The 21936-nt window shown below is 54.0% G+C and overlaps 2 protein-coding genes and 4 non-coding genes across 10 annotated transcripts; 5 read left to right on the top strand and 1 right to left on the bottom strand.

Moving 5' to 3' along the window:
- Positions 1–10: 10 nt before the first annotated feature.
- Positions 11–14368, bottom strand: LOC122692405 (transmembrane protein 202-like). The gene is made up of 4 exons (XM_043899989.1): positions 14247–14368; positions 1488–1634; positions 1046–1174; positions 11–889 (listed from the first exon to the last, which is right to left on the bottom strand). The coding sequence occupies exons 2-4, from the start codon at positions 1621–1623 to the stop codon at positions 723–725; spliced, it is 432 nt and encodes a 143-aa protein (XP_043755924.1). The 5' UTR covers positions 1624–1634; positions 14247–14368; the 3' UTR covers positions 11–722.
- Positions 14369–14663: 295 nt separating this feature from the next.
- LOC122692384 (Friend virus susceptibility protein 1-like) lies at positions 14664–21170 on the top strand. 5 transcript variants are annotated; one of them, XM_043899947.1, is made up of 5 exons: positions 14668–14760; positions 16598–16635; positions 18046–18084; positions 19165–19205; positions 19623–21170. In XM_043899947.1, the coding sequence occupies exon 5, from the start codon at positions 19651–19653 to the stop codon at positions 20500–20502; it is 852 nt and encodes a 283-aa protein (XP_043755882.1). In that variant the 5' UTR covers positions 14668–14760; positions 16598–16635; positions 18046–18084; positions 19165–19205; positions 19623–19650; the 3' UTR covers positions 20503–21170. The 5 variants fall into 5 exon arrangements, with proteins under 5 accessions (XP_043755885.1, XP_043755882.1, XP_043755884.1 ...); XM_043899948.1 differs by lacking the exon at positions 14668–14760 and adding an exon at positions 14864–14886; XM_043899950.1 differs by lacking the exon at positions 19165–19205 and having other exon boundaries at positions 14664–14760.
- On the top strand, positions 16422–16512 carry LOC122692996. Its single transcript, XR_006340802.1, has one exon. It is a non-coding gene; the product is annotated as a small nucleolar RNA SNORD88 (small nucleolar RNA).
- On the top strand, positions 17873–17967 carry LOC122692995. Its single transcript, XR_006340801.1, has one exon. It is a non-coding gene; the product is annotated as a small nucleolar RNA SNORD88 (small nucleolar RNA).
- LOC122692994 lies at positions 18986–19077 on the top strand. Its single transcript, XR_006340800.1, has one exon. It is a non-coding gene; the product is annotated as a small nucleolar RNA SNORD88 (small nucleolar RNA).
- On the top strand, positions 19463–19554 carry LOC122692993. The gene has a single exon (XR_006340799.1). It is a non-coding gene; the product is annotated as a small nucleolar RNA SNORD88 (small nucleolar RNA).
- Positions 21171–21936: the final 766 nt, after the last annotated feature.

Here is a 21936-nt window from a genome sequence, read left to right as displayed (position 1 = left end):
TGGGAACTCGCGGCCCATCCGGCCCGGACTAGAGCCTCCCCAGCCCTTCCGGACTCTTGGCGGGAGATATGCAGTTATGAACAGCGGGGAAAGGAAGGGTCAGAGGCCGGTGTAGACAGAAAAGCTCAGACCCCAAAGGGCAAGGCAAGGACTCTGAGCCCCACTCTTCCTTGGAGGGAGAGCAGGAAACGGAGGCTCGGACTCTGAGAAAAGGAACCCACGTTTTATTGGTGGCTGGGAAAGCCAGGAACGTGAAGGAGGGTGGAAATGTAATTGCAAGCCACGCCCCCCCGGGGTAGGGCCTGTTCCGCCGAGGAGCTGGGCGACATACAACGCTGGGCAGTGTCATGTTGGTCCGGGGGGCCAGACTGGACGTTCTGGGCCGGTGCTGGCCCTCGGAGGGGTAGGAATGCCTATAATGGAGTGAGGCTTCGGGCCACAGCCAGTGAGAGCTGGACACCCGGGGGCGGGGCCTCGCCAGACTCGGGGGCGGGGCCACACCGCTCGGGCCGGGCGCCGAAAGCGAGGGGCCGGCGTCGGACTTCCGGGGTGGGGGCAGGGAGAGACTCGCTGGGCCGGAAGGCCAAGGTATAAGGGGTGGTCCGGCACCTGGCGGCAGTTATGCGTCAGTGTCCTGAGAAGCTCGGGTGCAGTTGGCTTCGAGAGCCTTGGACGGGGCTGGAGGGGCGGGACGGGGGGTGGGGGGTGGGGTGGGCAGGCTCTTAAACAGACAGGTCTTCGGTGTGCTTGGACCCTGCATCCGACGACGGTTCGGATATGGACTTCCAGGTGCTCTGCAGCGAGGCCCACCGGCGGTAGCTCATCCGCCGTTCCATGGAGGGCGTCCCTTTGCCCCACATGCCCATGTAGTTTAAGTAGCTCAGGATTCCTGGGGGCGGGAGTGGGGGTGCTAGATGGCCCCCTAGGCCCCGGCCCGTCCCTGTAGGCTGACCTCCCGTGGGATCCACCCCAATCCGGTCCAAGGCCCTGCCTGCTACGCTCGCCCCGGGCCCCACCCCCTGCCCCGCCGAGACCCCACCCTCACCGGCCCACAGCATCAAGGCGCCGGCACCCCAGCTCAGGTAGGTGGTCACCAGGTAGGATATGTGTGGCCTGGGTTGGAGCATCTCGCAGTTGGCTATAAAGAGCGTCAGGCTGAGGAGAATCAGGAGCCCTGCACTGAGATGGGGCCAGAGATGGACACGAGGCTGGACAGGGACCCAGAGACCTCCAGAAAGAGAAGTGAGCCAGAGACATCCTCTCCCACCCTGCGTGACAAGCGTGTCCGCGCGCGCACATACACGACAGAAAGATGCCAGGAGCAGGGAAACAGGAAGAGAGTGAGGGATATAGCAGTTAGAACTAAGAAACCTACAGCAAGAGCTGTGGGGGTGAGGGGCACAGCTCAAGAGACATTAAAAGAGACCCAGCAGGACAGAAATTCTGGGACACCCCTCCCCGAAGCCTTTTCCCAGGGCGACACTTACCAGTGAAGGAGCTGAGGGTACTGAAGACGAGGTCAGTCTTGTTAAGACGGCGGAGCGCTGGCCGGAAGGAGAAGCCCATGGCCAAGAGGAGGACTAGAGACAGGATCATGGCCAGGATCATGAAGCCCATGCTCATGTGGATAAGAACTGGGGGGAAAGGAGGTAATGCCCCAGATTCACCCCTAGATACTCTCCAAAGTCACCCTCCAAAGTCTTCCCCAACAGACACCCCAGAAGTTTAGCTACAGAAATCCTCAATATCGCCCCCAATGCCATCACCAAAGTTACCTCCTAGAAACTCCAAGATGATTCCCACTTTCACAAAGTCCATGTACCCATAAAGTCAACCCAAAATCATCCCCTTTCTTTAAAAAGTGTGAATCGCTGTGTTGTACACCTGAAATTTATATAATGTTGTAAATAAACTATACCTCAATTTTAAAACAAGTTATCCCCACTTGTACCCTCAAAGTTGTCCCAAATCACCCCCCTCTTACCCCAAAGTCAACCCCAGTCACTCTCATAATCAACTCCACACATACCTCTAAGGTCACCCCACAGATGATCCCTGATTCACCCCCACCCACATCCTCAAGTTCAGCCCACAGAATCATCTCTTGTATTTCTAGAATTATCCCCACAGACACCCCCAAAGTTACTCTGCTCGTACTCCCAAAAGATTTCCCACAGCAGATCACATTTATACCCTCAATACCAATCTTACACCCCCAGTAGCACCCTCAAGTTACCCAGAACAACTCAGCCACTTTCATCATCTGTAAAGTCACCCTACTTCTCTCCCACTCATATCCCAAGGTTCCCTAATGACCCCATTCACTCCCCTAGGCCTCCCCAGATATACCAAGGTCACCCCCACTCACACCCTAGAGCCCCTCGCAGACATTCTCCTAATAACCCCCCAGACATCCCCCAGAGCACACACACAGATATACACACAAGAAAACTTCCAAAAACTCTAAAAAAGTACCTAAAAGACATAATCACACACTCAGTTTGAAATTGATATTTATCCAGTTTTCATTTCAGCATGACAAGAGTTTCAGCCCCTTCTGAGAATTACATATCTTCCTTTTAGCCCTTTCCTACGTTAACTACTTTTGAACAGTGCAAGACTGTTTCATCCAAATGAGCTAAAACTCCATCTGCTTTGTTACTGGCAAACCACATGCATATACAAAATAGAAGTAGTGCTCTCGGGATCAATCACATAATCCTGGTTGACAACATACTCTGCCCTCTGGGATCACAGACATATTCTGCCCTCTGGGATCACAGAAGTAGTCATGTGACTCAGGCTGACTCAATCACCGGTGCCCCAGTGACTTAAGGCAGTGGTGATTGGCTCAAACATGGGCACATGAACCGAGGCCAACCAATCAAACTCTTCCCTGGGACTTTTTCTAACTGAAACTGTCAGGTACCAGCTCTTTCTTCTCTAATCAAGAGGATTATGAGCTTGGAGCTGCCTGAGACTTAGATCCAGCCTCATGGAATCCAGCCAACCACAGAATGACATCATCCTAACCACAACAAAATGGTTCAGGGAGAAGTGAGAAATCTCACAGTAGTAAATCTGGTCCCACCGGAGCTAATCCTGAGACCCTCATGTGAGGGCCACTTCTGTGGACAACTTACTTTCTTTTCTCCATGGTTGTTTACAGGAAAAACAAAATGGGACCCCAGAAGCTGCGGACAGCCCCTCTGCCACTATACAGCACAGCTTGCCTGAGGGCCCAACACACAGGAAGCCTTCAAGGAGAGATGGCAAGAGACACCTTTTGAGCACCCGGATCCAGCAGTACCTGAACCCGAACAATTTATGCCTGTGGACTTTTCTGTAACTTGAAACGAGCTTGAGTTTGAGAGGTATAAGAGAAGGAGACATCCCAAGGAAGTAAGATTAATACTACACAATGTTCTCAAAGTTCTATGAGCACTTATTTGCGATCTGAAATGAAGGTAGATGGAGCAAAATCCTTATGATAATAAGAAACCTGGATGAAACACTTACTGTAATATGCGCCAGGTGCTATTCTAATTCTTTTGTGTATTTTAACTCACGCATTCCTCAAACAGCCCACAAATAGGTACAATATCACTGGCATTATAGAAATGAGGAAGCCAAGCCACACAAGGGTAAAGAAATATGCCCAAGATCACTCAGCCACCAAGGAGCTGAGCCAGGGTTCAAGCTCAGGTGCTCTGGCTCCAGGGTCTGGGCTGACTCTGTGGTAACGCTCAAAAGCACTGGAAAAGCAGAGACCTATAAGGAAGAAAAATGTTTATGGGCTTCCCTGGTGGCTCAGCAGTAAAGAATCCACCTGCCAAATGCAGGAGACACAGGTTCAATCCCTGGTCCGGGACGACTTCCACATGCCTCGGGGCAACTAAGCCTGTGTACCACAACTACTGAGCCTGTGCTCTCGAGTCCAGGAGCTGCAACTACGGAAGCCCACACGCCCTGGAGCCTGTGCCCTGCAATGAGAGGTGCCCCCGCAGTGGGAAGCCCATGCACCGCAACTAGAGAAAAGCCCACACAGCAGTGAAGACCCAGCACAGCCAAAGACAAATTGTTATTTAAAAAAATTCCTGAAGGAACTAGAAGCCTCTTGCTTTCTTTCTTAAATAAATAAATAAAATAAAATAAATAAAAAGAGTGGGAGAGAGAATGATGGTGTCTTTAGCCACCTAATCATGAAGCAGATTGGGGTTTGGCCAAGTGTAGCACTCTTCTTCCCGAGCACAAGGCCACTCCCGTCACCTCATAAGCTGCATACAACTCCAGGAAGCTCCCTCCCAAGGCCTTCAGAGAATTTGCAGAGAGCCCCTCTAGAATCCTAAAGATTTCCCTGGCAACCAAGAACACCCAAAGAGGTTCCCCCAGAGGTGCTCTCCCTTGATCATCTCTAAGACCACCACCCCACAAGCGCCCCACTTCTGCCCCATCTCCCACTGACCCGTGACTTGGTGCAGGTCAGCACACACGTGTTTCCTGCAGTTGGTCCAGAAGCCCACGTAGCCAGTGTAGGAGCCGTACAGGTAGGCCATACGCCCGTCCAACACGCTGAGCAGCATCATGGTTGCCAGGACGATGAATACGAGACACCAAGCTCGCAGGACGAACTTGCGGTCCTCTTCCCATGAAGAGACCGGTTCCACTGGGGAAGAACAGAGTTCCCGGGGCCTGGCTCAGCCTGCATCACTCTGTTACATTCTAGTTTCCACCTTCGAACACGACCGCATCCCCCCCGCCAGCCCGCCACCCTCACCTTGCCTGTTACCCTGTACTCAGCTCCCCTCCACCCACAGCCATCTTCCATCCCCGCCCAAACCCCAATCCCAGCTGCATCCCCATCTCTGCTTCCTGTCCCATCCCAGCACCATCCACAGCCCCATCCATCTCCAGGACGCTCCCTGTCCTAACCCCAAACACAACTCCATTCCCATTTCTGACCCTGACGGCGCAAGTCACCTCCCACCTACAACCCATCCTAAACCCAAATCTACTTGTTTAGTCTCCAGCCTCATCTTCTGTTCCCTCTTTCCCCAAATCTCAGCTCCCAACATCATCCCCCTATCTTCATCCCTGTCTCAGATCCCAACCCAGGACATGGACAGCTGTGACACGGGCTCCAAAGGGTGCTCACAAGGCCAAGACCCACGATGTCCAAAGAGTGATCACCAGGGCGTCCCTGCTGGTCCAGTGGTGAAGAATTTGCCTTGTGATGCAGGGGACACCCGTTGGATCCATGATCCGGGAAGATCCCACATGCCTCGGAGCAGCTAAGCCCGTGAATCACAACCACCGGGCCTGTGCTCTAGAGCTGGGAGCCGCAACGGTGGAGTCCATGTGCTGCGATTACCGAAGCCCATGCCCCGAGAGCCCGACCTCCCCAGCAAGAGACGCCACTGCAATGAGAAGCCTGCACACTGCAACTAGAGAGCAGCCCCCGCTTTCTGTAACTAGAGAAAGCCCTCGTGCAGTGATGAAGACCCCGCAGAGGCAAGAATAAGAGTGAACACAGGTGGTGCACCCAACAGTCACCAAGGGCTATGGGAAGAGACCCAGTCTTTTGCAAGATTCAGGGAAAGGTTAGGAGACACAAAGGCAGAGGAGAAGTAAAGAGAGCAAGAAGATGTAGAACTTGAGATGTGAATAAAGGGATGAAATTGATTTGCAGAAGGTCCTGGGGGAGAGGGGAAGGGTGGGAACAGGCAGGGGGAAGGAATTAGAGATTTGGATCTCAGGCCCTCCAGAAACTGCAAGAATGGATCTCAGATGTGGCCCATGACCCAGCGCTGACTCTACCATGTCTGGCCCTGACCCCACTCTGGTCCCTTGCTTACCCCCTGACCCCACCCTGGCCCCTCTGCGATCCTGCTCTGCCTTCACCCTGACCAATCCCAATTCTCTACCCCTAACCCTGCCCTGTCCTGACACCTCTCTGACCCAGCCATGACCCCTTTCTTGACCCAATCCTGACCCCACCCAGACCCTACCCTGAGCCCACCCTGACCCAGCCCGAGCCCCCACATCTCTCACATGGGGCTAGAGTAGAACATGAGTCCATGGCCAACGTCCCAACCTCCTGGAACCCCTCCAACTGTCATGGAACGCCCCCCCTCCCCCCCAGCCCCAGTGCCAGGCCAGACTAAAGCTCCGAGGTCTGCCTGGGGACAGAGAGAGGCCACGACTGACAGGGGTGGGGACAGAGAGATTCAGACCCTGAGGGACAGAGCCAGAGGCCCAGGAGGGACCAATGGGCTCCCAGGAGGACATGGTGATGGTTGGCACAGGAGGATGAGGCCGCTGGCAGGGTGTTGAGTGCATCGGGCACCGGCCTTGGCCCACATCTCCACATGGCCCAGAGGTCCCATTCTGGTGAACAGAGTGCTCAGCCGGGTTCCCTCCCGGCTGCTCCCAGCAGCTCCCAAGGTGAGACCCAAAACCTTGCGTCCAGCACCTTCAGGTCCCGGCTCAGTAACCAAGACTCTCAGTCCTCCCCCCAGACTCGCCGGGTCAGTATCCAAGAGCCCCTGCCTATTATCCACAGTCGCCGGGTCAGCGTCCAAGACTCCCAGTCCAGCACCCCGACTCGTCGGGTCAGCATCCAAGAGCCCCTGCCTATTCTCTACAGTCGCCGGGTCAGCATCCAAGAGCCCCTGCCTACTGTCCACAGTCGCCGGGTCAGTAATCAAGACTCCCAGTCCAGCACCCCAACTCGCCGGGTCAGTATCCAAGACTCTCAGTCCAGCACCCCGACTCGCCGGGTCAGCATCCAAGAGCCCCTGCCTATTGCCCACAGTCGCCGGGTCAGTATCCAAGACTCCCAGTCCAGCACCCCGACGCGCCGGGTCAGTATCCAAGAGCCCCTGCCTATTGCCCACAGTCGCCGGGTCAGTATCCAAGAGTCCCAGTCCAGCACCCCGACGCGCCGGGTCAGTATCCAAGACCCTCTATCCATCAACAGTCAGCGACTCAGTATTGAGGACACGACACCCGTCATCGGCTCTCACCAGGCCAGCATACAAGACCCACCATCTGTCACCTACAGCCGCCAGTTCCACACCCGAGACGCGCCCCCAGTTTTCCAAAGTCGCTTCTTCAGCAACCAAAACCCCCTGCTAACTACTCGCACCCCTCTGACCAACATAAAATCAGTGACCTACCACAGCCAACTTAGTGTCCAGAGTCCCCAGTTAAGTCTTCAAAGCTCCACTTCACCAGTGCGGGCCAGAGTCGATGTCCCCCTTTCAATTACTCACAGTCCTGAGGCCAGTATCAAAAGTGTCGAGTCAATTGTCTGGACCTCCCAGGTCTCCCAGGAGACCATCAGAGACTCTCCGACCAGCTCCCAAATCAGCCAGTCCAACCTGGAAAACAACACTCAGAACTTACCATCAGCCTCCTTCGAGAACACTGCTGGCAGGTGAGAGGCAGGGGTGCAGGGAGCAGGGCGGGTTTGGGGTCCAGAGTTCTAGGGGGTGGGCTATCAGGCAAAAGTCAGGGACCAGGGAGGCATGGTCAGTATATGAAGTAGACGTCGGACTCAGGGGTGGCAGGGATGAAGGCTGGCCCTGGGTAGGGCACGGCATAGAGCCTGGACTTGTGATTCCACCCAGCGATTGGAAGGGGCGGTGGCAGCTCCTGGAAGCTAGGAACTGGCCAGGGAGCCTTGAAGCTGTTCCGGGGGTGAGCAGGTCCTAGAGGGGGGACCTGGGGGATACAGGGCATGGAGAATGGACACAGGGAAGAGAGAGTCTGAACGTCAGATTGGCCGGGATTCTGGCAGTTGGACCTGGAAGCCGGGGGGGCTCAGCTGGGCTGGCCGGCTGGACCCGATGCTGACCCTGGTGGTGGACTGCCCACTGCAGGTGTCTGGACAAGTATAGGCTCAGCCACTCTCAGCTGCCCATGGGCTGGTGGCTGCTGCATGAGGCCAAGAGGATCAGCCGCCAGCTGAACCTCCTGCTGAGCCTGGCCAGCATAGTCATCATCGGCCTCATCTCTCTGGGCCAGCCCTGGATCCACTTCCAGGTGCCCCTGGCACCCCCTGGGGACCCTGGCTTCCGGACCATCTCCATTGACACCATCTTGTTCGTCCGCTGCCCGGATGTGGCCTGCATGCACGAGTATGACCAGAATGCTTGTAAGGCCTGCCCTATGCTCACTATTCCTGGGGCCCCTCTTTCCTCTTTGTTCCGGGGACACACCCCCGCCTTCCTGCCTCCCCTGGGTTGTTGGTCCTCCCTGCCCTGGGTTGGTCCTCCCCCTCCCCATGGCGGACCCTTTTCCCAGGAGGGTCCTCACTGCCTCAGAGCTATCCTCACTGTCCTTTGCTCATTCTCACCTCCGTGATACCCATCCTCACAGCTCTCACGACCTTAGCATCTTACTATCCCTGAGGAATCTGTCCATATGGCGTCAAGCTGGCTCCTCAGTGCCCACCCGCCCGTCACTGCCCAAGAACCTGTCCTTACTGACCTGGAGGTGCATACCTCAACGTGGAAGGCATCTGCCTCAACCTCCCTTCTCCAGAGCCCAGTTTCAATTTTCTTATAACATGGGGTGGGGGGGTGGAGACAAAGAATTCTCAAGGGAGAGGGCTTAACAATGCTCCTAGGCTCCCTGGAGACCTTCTCCCTGTCACATTCGGGGCCTGAGGGCCTGTCCCGGTGTTCCTGCTTCTCTTCCTTCCCCAGACTTGCTGGACCTTGCCTGGGCCTTCCTCCTGGTGGCCAGCGTGACCAACTTCATCCTCTGCATCATTCTAATAAACATCATCTTCTCCACCAACTCCAATGTGCCCTTGCTGGACTTCTCCAATGTCATCATCACTGCCCTCACAGGCACGGTGCTGAGACCCGCCCCCAGAGGAGCCAAGTCAGGAGCACCCAGTGCCTGTCCTGATACCCCAGCCCCTCCCCACCATGCTCCAGTCCCACCCCCATCCTCGCCCTGCACCTCCCACCCCAAGCCTGTCTCCCTCCACATCTCCACCCCATCCCAGGACAGGTGATCAGTTTCCAACCCAACTTCTCCGGCCCCGACACCAGCCTCCACGTCACCTTCCGCCTCCACCAGCACACCTCCAATTCATTCATATTGCCGTGTGTGATGTCCGTTCCCATCCCCACGCCCACTCCAACATTACCTTCTTTCCAGCCTCCAAACTATCCCCCTTACCATCTCCGACCCCTTTACAAACCTCGACACCAAAGCTCCATGCCTAACCCTCCTCAAGACTCATGCCAAATTCCACCCACCCCTGTCCCCTATGAGTCTCAACCTCCAACTCAAGCCCCATCCATCTCTGATTCCGTCTTCTTCATCCTCAACCTCAACCACCACCACACCCTGGTCACCCGTGACTCTAGCTCAGACTCAACCCGATGCATTCCCGACCCCATCTTCTCACCCGTCTCCAACCCATCCCCATTCCAAACCCCAGCCCAACCTTACCCCCTCCAAACCTCAGAGTCCATCCCTCAAATATCCACTGCCCCAATACTCAACCCCATGTTCAGTTTCAAGTCCATCCCAGATCCTGTCTCACCACCACCACCACCAGCTCTGATTTTGTTCAAGCTAGGTCACGTCTCTGAGCCACACTTTTCTCATCTGTAGCAAGGGGGTAACATTTCCTGCCACGTGGAGACACAGGGAGGGCTGAATGAGAAAATGTCCGTACATGATGGTAGCTATTTAGCTTTGCACACAGCCTTGCATGATAGTCCTCTCACTCTTTTCCAAATAACTCAAAATCGATATTCTGATTAGAATAGTTTGGTTTTCCATTTGCATGCCAAGTTACACTCTTTTTCGAAAAGCAGTGTGGGGGTGGGGAGGGGACGGGGTGGAGGAGGGTGGCTTTAATTTGGAAATGAAGGATATTGTGTTCCTGTCTCCTGTAAAAATTGACTACAACAGTCTGTTGCATCAATAGAACATTTTTGGAGAGTGATAGTAAGGCCAAGAAGAGAGAACACCCAGCTTCCTGTTTTCTTGTTAGTAAAAGGTATTTGATCCAGTTTGTCCAGTAACTTTTCCTGATTGTTTAAGGGACAAGTGTAGAAAACATCTCTGCTTTATGTCATCTAAAATAGGACATTTCGCCGAAGAAAAATCACATCGGGGACTTCCCCAGCTGTCCAGTGGTTAAGACTCCACGCTTTCAGTGCAGGAAGAATGGGTTCTGATCCCTCAATGGGGAACTGAGATCCCTTGTGCCACTGGATGCAGCCATTTTTTACCCATTCCACCTTTTAATTAGATGGAAAGCACTTATCTCCTACATTATTTTTCAAAACCATAAAAATTACCCTGTTCTCCACTACAGGAGGGGGGGGAAAAGAATCTTTTCCTTTTCACAAATTGTCTTTTTTTTTAAAGATTTATTTATTGTTGACCTTGGTGGGTCTTTGCTGCCACACATGGGCTTTCTCTGGTTGCAGTGAGTGGGTGCTACTCTTCATTGACTGCACGGGCCTCTCCTGGCGGTGGCTTCTTAGCATAGGCTCTAGGGCGAGCAGTCTTCAGTAGTTGAGGCACACGGGCTTAATTGCCCCACAGCATGTGGGATCTTCCTGGAGCAGAGATCAAACCCATGCCCCCTGGATTGGCAGGCGGATTCTTAACCACTGGGCCACCAGGGGAAGTTCAAATTACATTCATGTCATTTCAAAATAAAATTAAAATATCCATAATGACTAAGTTTCTTGTCCACTGCTTCAGAAGCCCCAAATTAAAGACCCAATAGAGCAACGATAATCTCAGTTTTTGAGGACCCACTGTGTGCCAATCTCAATAACTCCTTGTGACGGCCCAAGGAGATGGGTCCTATGACTACTCCCATTTTACAGATGAGGGAAATGAGGCTCAGAGAGACGGGAGTGGCTGCCCTGAGGTGGGGGATACAGAAGCAAGACAAGAGCTCCAGTCTGCTAACTCCAAAGCCTGTGGTTTTAGACATGACCATTGCCTGGTTAAAGCGCCAAGCCTTGCCCTTACCCACGTCCTCCACCATGATACTGTCAGGAGCCTGTTTTCCTGCCTGTGAGCAGAGGTTCATGGAGGTGAAAGCAAGTGGGAAAATAAGGAGCAAGACCCTGGCAGCCACGCAGCTCTGGGCAGGGGTCCTGACACACATGCCTCCTAACACCTGTACTCACGCAGGGACCAGCATGATCCTGGGTATCCTGTTCTACCTGATGCAGGCCCGGGAATACCTGCAGGAAGGCATGACCTACAAACTGGGGTGCAGCTTCTACCTGGCATGGACCGGAGTCTTCTTCTTTGTGATGATTGGTCGGGCCCAGGGCGGGGTTGGGGTTCGGGGCTTGGGCATGGGTTCCAGGATGCAGATGGGGACCGGGGTGGGATAGATTTGGGACGGGGTGAGCTTGTGGACAAGGAAGACTGGACTGAGGAGGGAGATGGGGTTGGGTTGTAGGGGCGGGGTTGGGGTTTGGATTTGGGAGTGGGTTGGGGACCACGTAGGGGTATGGGGCTGAGTTTGGGTTTAGACCTGAGTCTGGGGACGTGATAGGGAGTGTAGCTGGGCTTGGAGAAGCGACTGGCATCAGGCTTGGGCTGGTGAACTCTGCGCCTCACCCTCTCTGCTCTCTTTCTTCCCCCAGGTCTCCTTTCCTATTTGAACTACATAAATTTCTGGTCCCTCCTGGCGAACCAGGCCATCTGGACTTAAGAAGTGGGGGTGTCCCCCGCCTCCTCTGCTCACGCGGCTCCCTGCCAAGCAACCTGCCAGCCCTGCTCTCTAGCCCCCAACCCCCACCAAGAGTCTTGCCCTTTTTTCAGTCCCCTCTGAAATTCCTCCAACTCAGATTAATGATGTGTATTTTCAAATAATCTGTATTTCTCACCCAGAATGTTCGTTTAGTTCAGTACCTTGTAAGCGTTCCCTGGAAATGCCGTGCCTCCTCAGGGGCCCTCTGGGGGAGAGGGATGGGTGGGGAGGGCCTTGGGGGAAAGAGATGGGAGAGGTTCTTGGCATACAGATGGTGCTCAAGCAATGTCTGTTGAACAGCTGACTCTCTCCAAGCTATTTGGGCTTCATTCTTCACACTTGTGACCCCCCCTAACAATTTGCTCTTCCTGGCACCCACATTTCACCTCTTGCCCTTACCCCTTACATCTCCTGCCATCACCCCTTACTTCTCTCCACACAAGTCTATTCCTTTAACTTAAAAAAAAAACATTTATAGGATCCCATTCCTTCCCTATTCATTTATTTTAAAGGCTGTTACATGTAGCCAGTTTTTGCAGATGGATTGGGGGCTAAAGACAGTACAGTTGTCCCTCAGTACCTGCAGGGAATTGGTTCCAAGACTCCCTTGGATACCAAACTCTGGGGATTCTCAAGTTCCTTATATAAAATTGCAGAGTGGATTTCCCTGGTAACCCCGTGGTCAAGAATCCGCCTGCCAATGCAGGGGACATGGGTTCAATCCCAGGTCCAGGAAGTTTCCACATGCCATGGGGCAACCAAGCCCGTGTACCACAATTACTGAGCCCGCACTCCAGAGCCGGAGAATCACAATTACTGAGTCCGCGCTCTAGAGCCCATGCTCCACAACAAGAGAAGCCCCCACAATGAGAAGCCCCCGTATCACAACTAGAGAGCGGCCCCTGCTCACTGCATCTAGAGGAAGCCCACGCGCAGCAGTGAAGATCCAGCACAGCAACAGACGGGTTTTAAAACTGTAGGGTATTTGCATATAAACTATGCACATCCTCTTGTACATTTTAAATCATCTGCAGATTTACCTACAATATGTAATATAATGGAAATGCTACGGAAACAGTTGCTGAGGCACACACCAAATTTAAGTTTTGTTTTTTGGAACTTTCTGGAACTATTTTTTTTCCCAAATTTTTCCACCTGAGATTGGTTTAAATTATGTATGTGGAATCTGTGGACACAGATAGCCAATTGTACCTTTTTAAAAAAATGTATTCATTTTAATTGGAGTCTAATTACTATACAATATTGTAGGGGTTTTTGCCATATATTAACATGAACCAGCCATGGGTGTACATGTTTACCTTAATCTAGTTAGAGTTTAGTCTGTAGTGTGTGCTCATTAAGTGTTGTTACAGTGATTGTTCCCCTTGTCTCCCACAAAAGGCTCTCCAGTGTATTCATTTTTAACAAAAAGTGAGCTGCAACTATGTGCCATGGGGTATACTGCCAACTGGACACAAATCTTAGTCTTTAAGGAACTGACAACTTGGCATGGAGGCAACCCCACCCCCACCCCGCAAAACCCAAAAATGCCCACAAGTAGATATGTTAGGAGAGAAGAGCTATGAAGGAAAAGAACAGAGGGTCAGGGAGACCAGTCTAGAAAGGACAGCGTCTGTTATATAGAGTGGACAGGCAGGGGCTCCATGCTAAGTCCACCTCTGAGTGGAAACAGGACTGAACAGAGACAGCCATGGGGATTGATTGGGGGAAAAGAGTTCCAGGCAGAGGAAACCAAAGAAGCAAAGTTCCTGGGGTAGAAATGTCCTTGACAGGACCCAGGAAGACCAGCGAGGCCAATGTGCTGGTGTAGCCTGAGCAAGAACGAGAAAGGAAGGAAAGATAAGGGCTGAAAGGGAACAGAGACCAGGTCACTCTGGGCGGTGTGGGCCATAGTGAGGACTTTGCATTCCCGAGTGAGGCAGAACCAGTGAAGGAAAAGTTGTCACTTCTTTAACGTGCAGAATTTAGGTCTCTTCCCTTTACTTCAGACCACAGCCTCCTCTCCCAGGTGATCAGGGGAACCAGCTAAACAAAGCGTGTTCTATTCACACAAGGGAATACTTAGCTACAGCTTAAGGAATGAGGTCACTCCGTATACTGATGGGACGAGACTACGTATGGGAAAACTGGAGTTTAAAAAAAAAAAAAAAGCATCTTTACCCATAAGACGTGTGTGTGTGTGTGTGTGTGTGTGTGTGCGTGTGCGCGCGCGCGCGTGTCCATAAAATTAAAGTCCACACCAACCTGTTGACACTGCCGACTGTATGCACTAGGAGGATTGAAGTAGAGGTTTCATTTCATACGTTTAAAATAAAAAAAAACTTTTCCAATCATGTCAGTTGCAAGACACTCCTCAAATCGCCAACCATACCAAGAATCCAAGCTCCCAGGCGAGCCCGGGCCTCCAGGCCCCTCCTCCCTCGACCCAGGCGGGAGGCCAGCCTTCCAGCCTCTGCCCCGCCCCGCCTACCTCTCACTGCGCAGGCTCGGCCTCTAACTGGCGCCACGCAGACGTTTTCCCGGAACGCCCCCTTGTCAATCTCCGCTCTGGCCCCGCCTCCCACCCTGCGGCTGGGACTGAGTAGGCCCCGCCCCCGCAGCCACCACGCTCACCGCTGCCGCGCTGGCAATCCCAACGGCTTCGCCTTCCGGCCCCGCCCACATTCGGGGAGGGGTCCTTCTCCCCCATGGCCCGCCTCTCGTGCTGTTCACAGAATTGCCTAACTCTAATGCAGGATAACGGGCCCCAATATTTGCTTGCTCTCATTTTCTCCGCCTCCCTCATCTCATCTCCTGTTAGGAAGATTCTTATTCTTATTTACCTATTTCCCTCCCCAACCACCAAAGTACAGATTCCGACACCGGCGTCTCCGCTGGACGCCCCGGGGCGGGGCCCACCTGGCGCCGCGGGGCGGGCCGTGCGAGCGGCGCGCGCAATAAAGCAGAGCGCGCTGCGGCTCGCACATGCGTTGCGGAGAGTGGAGGTGAGGTTCTGTTTTGGCTGGTGTTTGCCGGAGGGCACGCGTTGGGGACTCGGTCACGCGTGACGTGTGTGCCCGGGGCTGCAGCGGGGGCGGGCACGCCGTGGCGGGGACGGTGTCAGGACCTTCGTAAGCACCCGCGCCTCGAGGCGATCCCTGAGTGTTCCCTTCGGGGCGGCAGTGGCTCGCTCGGAGAGGGTGATGGCTCCCTGGGGGCGCTCAGGGGGTGGAGGAGGAGTCCTGCTGCCGAAGCGAAGGCGGACCCCCGGGGCTGGCCCTCCTTTGCGCCGCAGTCTGGCTGCGCCGTGTCTGCTGCCCACGTTTCAGGGCTCCGCCATCTTGTCAATTTCTGGGGGGAATTTGCGGGGTGGGGAGAGGTGGGGAGGGTAGGCTTATAGTCTTTCTGCCTGAGGTTTTCCACTCCAGTGTTAGCTTACACGTGCTTTCCTTAGGAAATCGTTCTTATGTATTCTGATTTCATGTGGCTGGCGTGTCTGTGCGATGTAGAACAGAGGCCGCGTGGGAGGTAGAGACAGGACCTCGAGGGTTGCCACGGAAGAAGTGGGAGTGGGATCTCTTAAGTGAATTACAGGGTTGTGTCAGAACCAGAGGAGAGTAGTTGTCGGACAAAGTAAATGGGGCCTTCGTTCACTTTCAGGAATCATTCTGACACAGTCATTTAAATATCAGTTTTGTGCTTGCTCAGAACATCAGAGTTTTGTTAAGCGTTAATTCTGGGCTAATGGGACTTTATAGATAGCGTTTTCCCGACTCCCGAGCAATACCACACCTCCTCCAAGGAGATCCAGCCCAGGAATAGCTAGCCGATTTTCTATTTCCCCACCACAACCCAGCAAGAATCTCCTCCAGCTTTGTTTCTCCTTTTAGAAAACAGTTAATTTTATCCTAACTGTTGCCTTGTCACAAGTGGAAGGCAGTTTCTCATCCATTCATTACTCTTTTGCCATTGTCCCATATATTGCCTTTTCGTTGTTATAATCCCCAAACATACAGGGAAATAGACGCTTAACAGGACGTTTCGCCATGTTTGCTTTTTGTGTACTTCATGTTTTGGAAATAAATTTCTTAATTCATCCAAAATAATTAACACAGTGTCTCTAAAATAGCATTTTTTCTATTTAATGGCTATGTTGTCATCATCCTCGATGAGATTGATTCCTTAAGGAGGCCATCTCCCATCTGCTCTGTGGTCATAGTTCCTGTCATTTCCAAAATGTCTTTCACTGTTTTGTTCAAAACTGGTTGCGTTTTAAGGCTCTCTGGTGACTGCTTCTGCTGCTTGTGCTTCAGGTTTCATTTTTCCTCCTTATACACCGCCCCCCACCCCTGGACAGTTTCTTCCAAGGGATTTGCATCTTAGTGGTCACTGTTCAGGGTCAGCAGCCGGTAGAGTCAATGCTGGAAATCTGCAAAACTGGGCAAGGGGAGTAGGCAGCAGGTTCTCTCTACGTGATGGGTTTAGGACAGTCTTCTGTGGACCTGTGACACTGGGGAGGTGAGAGCATCTTAGTGTCACACAGGGAAGGCTGTGGGCATTTGTACCCCGTGATGGATTTGTGTTTTCTAGTCTCTAGGCACTGTTAGCTTGCTTGGCTTCTGTCCCTGAAGGTGAGTGGCCCTGGGACCTGGTTGCAGAGGGACCCAGGCTCTCATGATGTCCAGCACTGGGCTCCGATTACCCCCTGAGGACACAGTGCCCCCAGGACCTTTGACACCTGGGGATCTGAGGGGCCTTGGTTTTGATGTTCTCTGGATTCCCCCCCACCCAAACCCCAAGACTTTCCTCCCCCACCCTCACCAAGTCCTTCCTGTGTTACAGGTGTGCCTTCAAGCTGAGAGGCCACCCACCCCACCTTGGTAAGAACCCTTGCTCCCAGTACCTGACCCATCCAGATCTAAACTATCTCACCCTCATTTGGGGTAACTGCATCAAACCTCTCTGGGACCTAATTTATCTGCCAGCAATCATGCAAAGCCCAGCTGTCCTGTTCTTGGGCTTAGAGATGTTAGTCAAGTGATTGCTCTCCTGAGCCTCAGTTTCTGTGTCTGTAGAGTGGGTACAATCCACCAGGAGCAGATGGGCCCCAGTCCTCTGACCAGTTGGGTGGGGGATAGTGATGCCTCCTGCCTTCAAAGGTAAGGTTTGAATATGACAAGGAATATGGACTGCAGAAGGGGAAGATGTATAGTCTGTCCATGGTATCCATGGGGATTGATTCCAGGGCCCCACAGATGGGGAGGGCCCAATGTAAGTTTTTGGATTTCAGGGGAAAAGGCTAATCCAAAGTCTAATTTTCAGACTCAGCAGAAAAGAAGCAGAAAGGCTGGAAGCACTATCATTGTCACATTGTAGGGTGGTGGTGGTGGAATTTGTAGACAATGTACCTTCCAGCAGAGTTTAGGCAGCTTCCCATGAATCATGCCTATGTAAACTGATACAGTTATCAAGTTTACCCTCAATTTATACAATAGCCACTGTCAAAGGACATGGTTTATCTGGAGACTGTCTCACAAAATGTTTCAAGTTTTGGAGAGTGTTTCACAATTGTTTCAACAGCTAAATCATCAAGTAGGCATGGGTATGTGTGTTACCTGAAAAGAAACAACTGTTCCCAGTTCTAGGAGGGTTTTTTCCCCCACCTCTATTCAATGAAATCTGGGCCTAAATTTGTATTCCCACTAATAAGGTTGACTTGAGATTGATGGACATAGATTACTTTCTAAATACATACTATGTAGAACTGAAAGTGTAGTCTCTGGGAAGGTTTAGATTCTTGCTGACAAATACCTGAGGGGGTGAGAAGCTGTGTTCTCTGAAGGGTTAGCTCAGAATGGGGTGCATCGGAGCATCTTTTTGGAAGGGCTCTTCTCTTCATCCAAAGTGTTGTGGGCCAAGAGGGAATTTCTGGGAAGTGTGGAGTTGGAAGGATGCTACTTGGGCAGGATATGTGAAGGGGCTGAGAAGAGGAATCCCTAAGGGATGTGTAACATCTGTAGATTTCCGAGGCAGCAGAACTGGCAAGATGGAAGTGTTTTATTCTGCATCGGCCAGTCTGAGGATGGTGGGATTGGGGTGTGGGGTTTGAGGGCACTGGGACCCCCATGATGTCCAGCACTGGGCTCTGATCTCTACTGAGGACACGGTGCACCCCGGGACCTTTGACACCCGGCGGTCTGAGTGGGGGGTCCCACCTCCAGATGGAGGAGGGGGCGTGGTTGCTCCACATGCCACCAACCTCCAGCTCCCCCACCCCTTCCTGCCTGCAGGTGGTTCCTCCAGGAGCTGAACAGCCTGGCCACCCCTCGGTAAGAACAGAAGAGACTCCCCTTGTTATTAATACTGTAATAATCATAATCCAATTTACAATAGCATCAATTTGTTAATCAAATGTATAGATTATGGTAATAATAAAGATAGATGCTGAGCACTTAGTCTGAGCTAGGCCGCATTTCTAAGCCCTAGAGTTGTGAAGTCGCTCAGTCGTGTCCAACTCTTTATGACCCCATGTACTGTAGCCTACCAGGCTCCTCCGTCTATGAAATTTTCCAGGCAAGAGTACTGGAGTGGCTTGTCATTTCCTTATCCCCCCAGTGACCTCATGATTTGAAATAGGTACAGTTTTTGTCACTATTTCACAGCTGAGGCGGAAGCACATAGAGGTTGCGATTTGCCCATCCTTGGCTCCTTCTGGCCAGGAGGGGGCTTATTTCTGCAGCCCCCATGTTCAGGGGGACCAGTGTGGTGGGGGCTTTCTCTGTCACCCCTCTTCCCTACAGTTGAGGATACAGTACCAAGGGGTGGATTTTGATTCCTAGTTTTGCCATTTTGACAGGGCGCCTTCATGATTTGTCTGCACAAATAGGGCTGGGGCGGGGTGGGTGTGTGTGTGTGTGTGTTGTGGGCCTGTCTCCCATGAGGTCCCAGGCCCCACCCTGCCTGGGCTTGTAGCTAATGCCTCAGCCAGTCCTGCTGGGGATTGAGGAGGTGGCAGAGCTGGGGGTCCTCAAACAATCAGCCTTTGCAAGCCACCCCCGAAAGTACTGCATGCTCCCTGAATTCCTGTGGCATCCGCTGCAAAGATGGAGGGGTGGTGGAAAGAGGAAGTGGATGCAAGAAGGGCTGAGGTGAGGAACAGGTGAGCCTGTAGGGGTGGGGGGTGGTTTGCAGAGAGATGTGCTCAATTGGTGCCCGAAGGGGCCATGCGAGGGACCCCCATGATGTCCAGCACTGGGCTCTGATCTTCTATGCAGATGTGGTGCTCCGCCGGGACCTTTGACACCCGGGGGCCTGAGGGGTCCTGGGCTCTGGGCAGAGGTGGATGGGGGTCGTGTCTGCTGCACCCCACCAACCTCCTCTTCCCCACCCCCACACCTTCCCATCTGCAGGCAGTTCCTCCAGGAGTCCAGCCGCTCCTTCAGCCCTCCCGGTAAGAACAAGTTAGTGGGTTGGCCAATGCCGTAATCGTGTCGAACTTATCCGATGTAGAGATGGTGGTGGTGGTGGTATCCGTACAGGCAGATCCTGAGCACTAAACTATGAACCAGGCACAGTGCTAGGCACTAAAGGCATTTAATCTTCACAGTAACCTCATGATGGGGGCATGGTGGATGGTGTAAGGTATAAGGGGAACCACTTGGGTGTGCGGAGACATCCGGTATCCGGGCTCCTGAAGGGCCGTGCTTGGGGCCCCCGTGATGTCCAGCACTGGGCTCTGATCTCCCGTGAGGACACGGTGCCCCCCCAGGACCTTTGACACCTGGGGGTCTGAGGGGCTCCCCCTCTGCGGAAGGGTTGGGGGTGGGTGACTTTCCCTGCCCAACGCCCCTCCGTGCCCTTTCCGCAGCTCCGGTGGCCCCCCGCCTGGAGCAGCCATGGCGGGGCGGGGCGACCGCTACTACACGTACACGGAGCTCCTGGCCATCGCGCGGCGCTTCCGGCAGAACCCCAACGAGCTCATGATCAGCTGGATCCTTCGGGTGTATGACCAGGGCGGCCAGGCCCTGTCCCTGAATTCCGGGGAGTTGGCCCTGCTGGGCGACCTGACCGGCGACGCCGTCTTCAACTACCGCTGCAAGGCCCTGCGGGGCGACTGCAAGACGTTACTGGCTTGGCTGCTGCTGGCCTGGCGCCAGCGCTGGGAGTCCTTCCTGCACTTCGAGGCCACCGAGCTGCCCTTCCGGCCCTGGACCACCATGGAGGAGGGCATCCAGCTGGTACGCGAGCTGGGCATGCTCGACTGGATCTACCGCGAGCCGCCGCTCCCCGAGCCTGCCCAGCTGGCCCTGGAGGACCTGCCCTTCACGCAGGGCCTGCAGCGGCGCCTGCTGACAGCCGCGCCCTCCGAGCTGCGGCTCTCACTGGTCAGCCTGCTGGTCAAGGGCATGACGGTGCTGGAGGCGGTGATGGAGATCCAGACCATTGCCGACGTGGGCCTGCTCTGGCGCCAGAGCCAGCCGGGCCGCGCCAAGCTGATGCTGGGGCCAAACCCCACACGCAAGGACCTCATGGGCTGGCTGCTGAGCCACGGCGTGCCCAAGGAGCGGGTGGACAAGCAGCCCACCAAGGTCCTCCTGGAGCTGTACATCAAGGAGGCCAAGCGCAGCCGCGGCCACGCCCCCTACGGGCTGGGGGACGAGCAGCCCCCACCTCCCCCGTACTCCGACCAGGCCTGCGGGGAGGAGCCACCGGTGCGCCAGGAGTACGTGCCCCCCATCATCAGGTAGGGGCGACGTTGGCCAGCGTGTCCAAGGAGCCCCAAAGATGGGTGATGTCCGTGCCCGCGGCCACCTGTGGGCATCACCGGCCGCTGCTGGTGGAAAACAGGCGGCTGGCTGGCTCTTGGCAGCTGCTGCAGGATGCAGGGAGAGAGTCTGTTACATTTCCAGTCTGTTACACTTTAGCCCGATGGGTATGGTGGGGTTGGTGCACCTTCCGCCCCCACTGCTCTGCCACACGGCCCCCCCAATCCCCCAGGCACTACAGGCCAATTGGGAGACCCCGCCGCCCACACCATGAAAGCACTTTGAAGTTTGTACCCGTTTTCTTAAGGTGGTTTTTTTGTTTGTTTTTTTTAATGCAATATTTTTTTTTACTCTGTAATCTTTAGCAGACAACACTTGTTTTTTAGCGGTGCTCGTTTCCCCCTTTGTGAAGGATTGTCTCTTAAAGACTTTTTTCTTTTCTTCTCCTGCAATGCCTTTCTCTTAAAATGGAATTTTTGCCTGCGAAGGGGATGGCCTGTCCCTTCCTTTTTCTCCAGCTGCGTGTGTGGCTGGAGGGTCTGTCATCTCCGGTTGAGGGGCACTGCGGCCAAGAATCCCAGTTTTGTGAGGATGGACAGCCCCAGCAGGTGGTACCACGCATCCATTAAAAAAGAAAAACCCGTGTGTCACTCCCGGTGAGCCGTGGTGTTTGGGTGCAGGGTTGAAGCTGGAGCCAGAACCTTCCCCTAGTGAGGCTAGGGGTCGGTTGCATGGTCTCCATGACCGACCGCCTGCGCCCCCCCCCCCCCCCCAAGCTGTCTGCAGAGAGGGGAGCACTGGGCTCTTAGTAGGCCGTGAGAGCTGCTCCCAGCAGCAGGGTTAGGTGAATCAGCTAGAACTTTGCTTGGGTCTTCTGTGGCTCTATGGGGCTTGCCTGGTGGCTCAGTGGTAAAGAATCTCCCTGCCAATAAAGGAGACGCGGGTTACTTCCCTGGGTCAGAAAGATCCCACAGGAGGAAGAAATGGCAACCTGATCCAGTATTCTTACCTGGGAAATCCCATGGACAGCGGAGCCTGGCGGACTACAGTCATGGGATTGGACACGACTGAGCATGCTCACACATGGATCCATAAGCAATAGACTTACGTTCCTGTACCCCCTCAACCCCCCCAAGACCATGAAGTGCAGAGAGCATTCCTAACCCTTCCCTGAGGCCCTGTGACTGTCCCAGAACTCCAGGGCCGATGGGGGCCTGTGTTCTCATGACCCAGGCAACCTGGGGGGCCCGGATCCCCTGCCCCACGATGCTGGGTGGTGGGTGTACTGGTGGCGCCACTTGGGGCAGGAGGAGCATTTTCCTGTCTTGTCTAGCCGTGAGGACCCAGCTGTTAACCTCGGCCCTTTTTCTGCCATGCCTGGGGAGGTCTGGGTCTGTACACCAGGCCCCACCCCTG

Source organism: Cervus elaphus, chromosome 4 (assembly GCF_910594005.1).
Source record: "Cervus elaphus chromosome 4, mCerEla1.1, whole genome shotgun sequence".
Lineage (NCBI taxonomy): Eukaryota > Metazoa > Chordata > Mammalia > Artiodactyla > Cervidae > Cervus > Cervus elaphus.
This window is presented reverse-complemented; position numbering and strand designations above follow the sequence as displayed.

What these genes read in the sequence shown, in the direction of transcription:
- LOC122692405 (XM_043899989.1), bottom strand. Translation starts at nt 1,623, where the DNA reads ATGAGCATGGGCTTCATGATCCTGGCCATGATCCTGTCTCTAGTCCTC. An exon ending in TACCCTCAGCTCCTTCACTG is followed by an intron (nt 1,175 to 1,487) that starts GTAAGTGTCGCC and finishes ATCTCAGTGCAG; the next exon opens with GGCTCCTGATTCTCCTCAGC. An exon ending in CGCCTTGATGCTGTGGGCCG is followed by an intron (nt 890 to 1,045) that starts GTGAGGGTGGGG and finishes TCCCGCCCCCAG; the next exon opens with GAATCCTGAGCTACTTAAAC.
- LOC122692384 (XM_043899950.1), top strand. Translation starts at nt 19,651, where the DNA reads ATGGCGGGGCGGGGCGACCGCTACTACACGTACACGGAGCTCCTGGCC.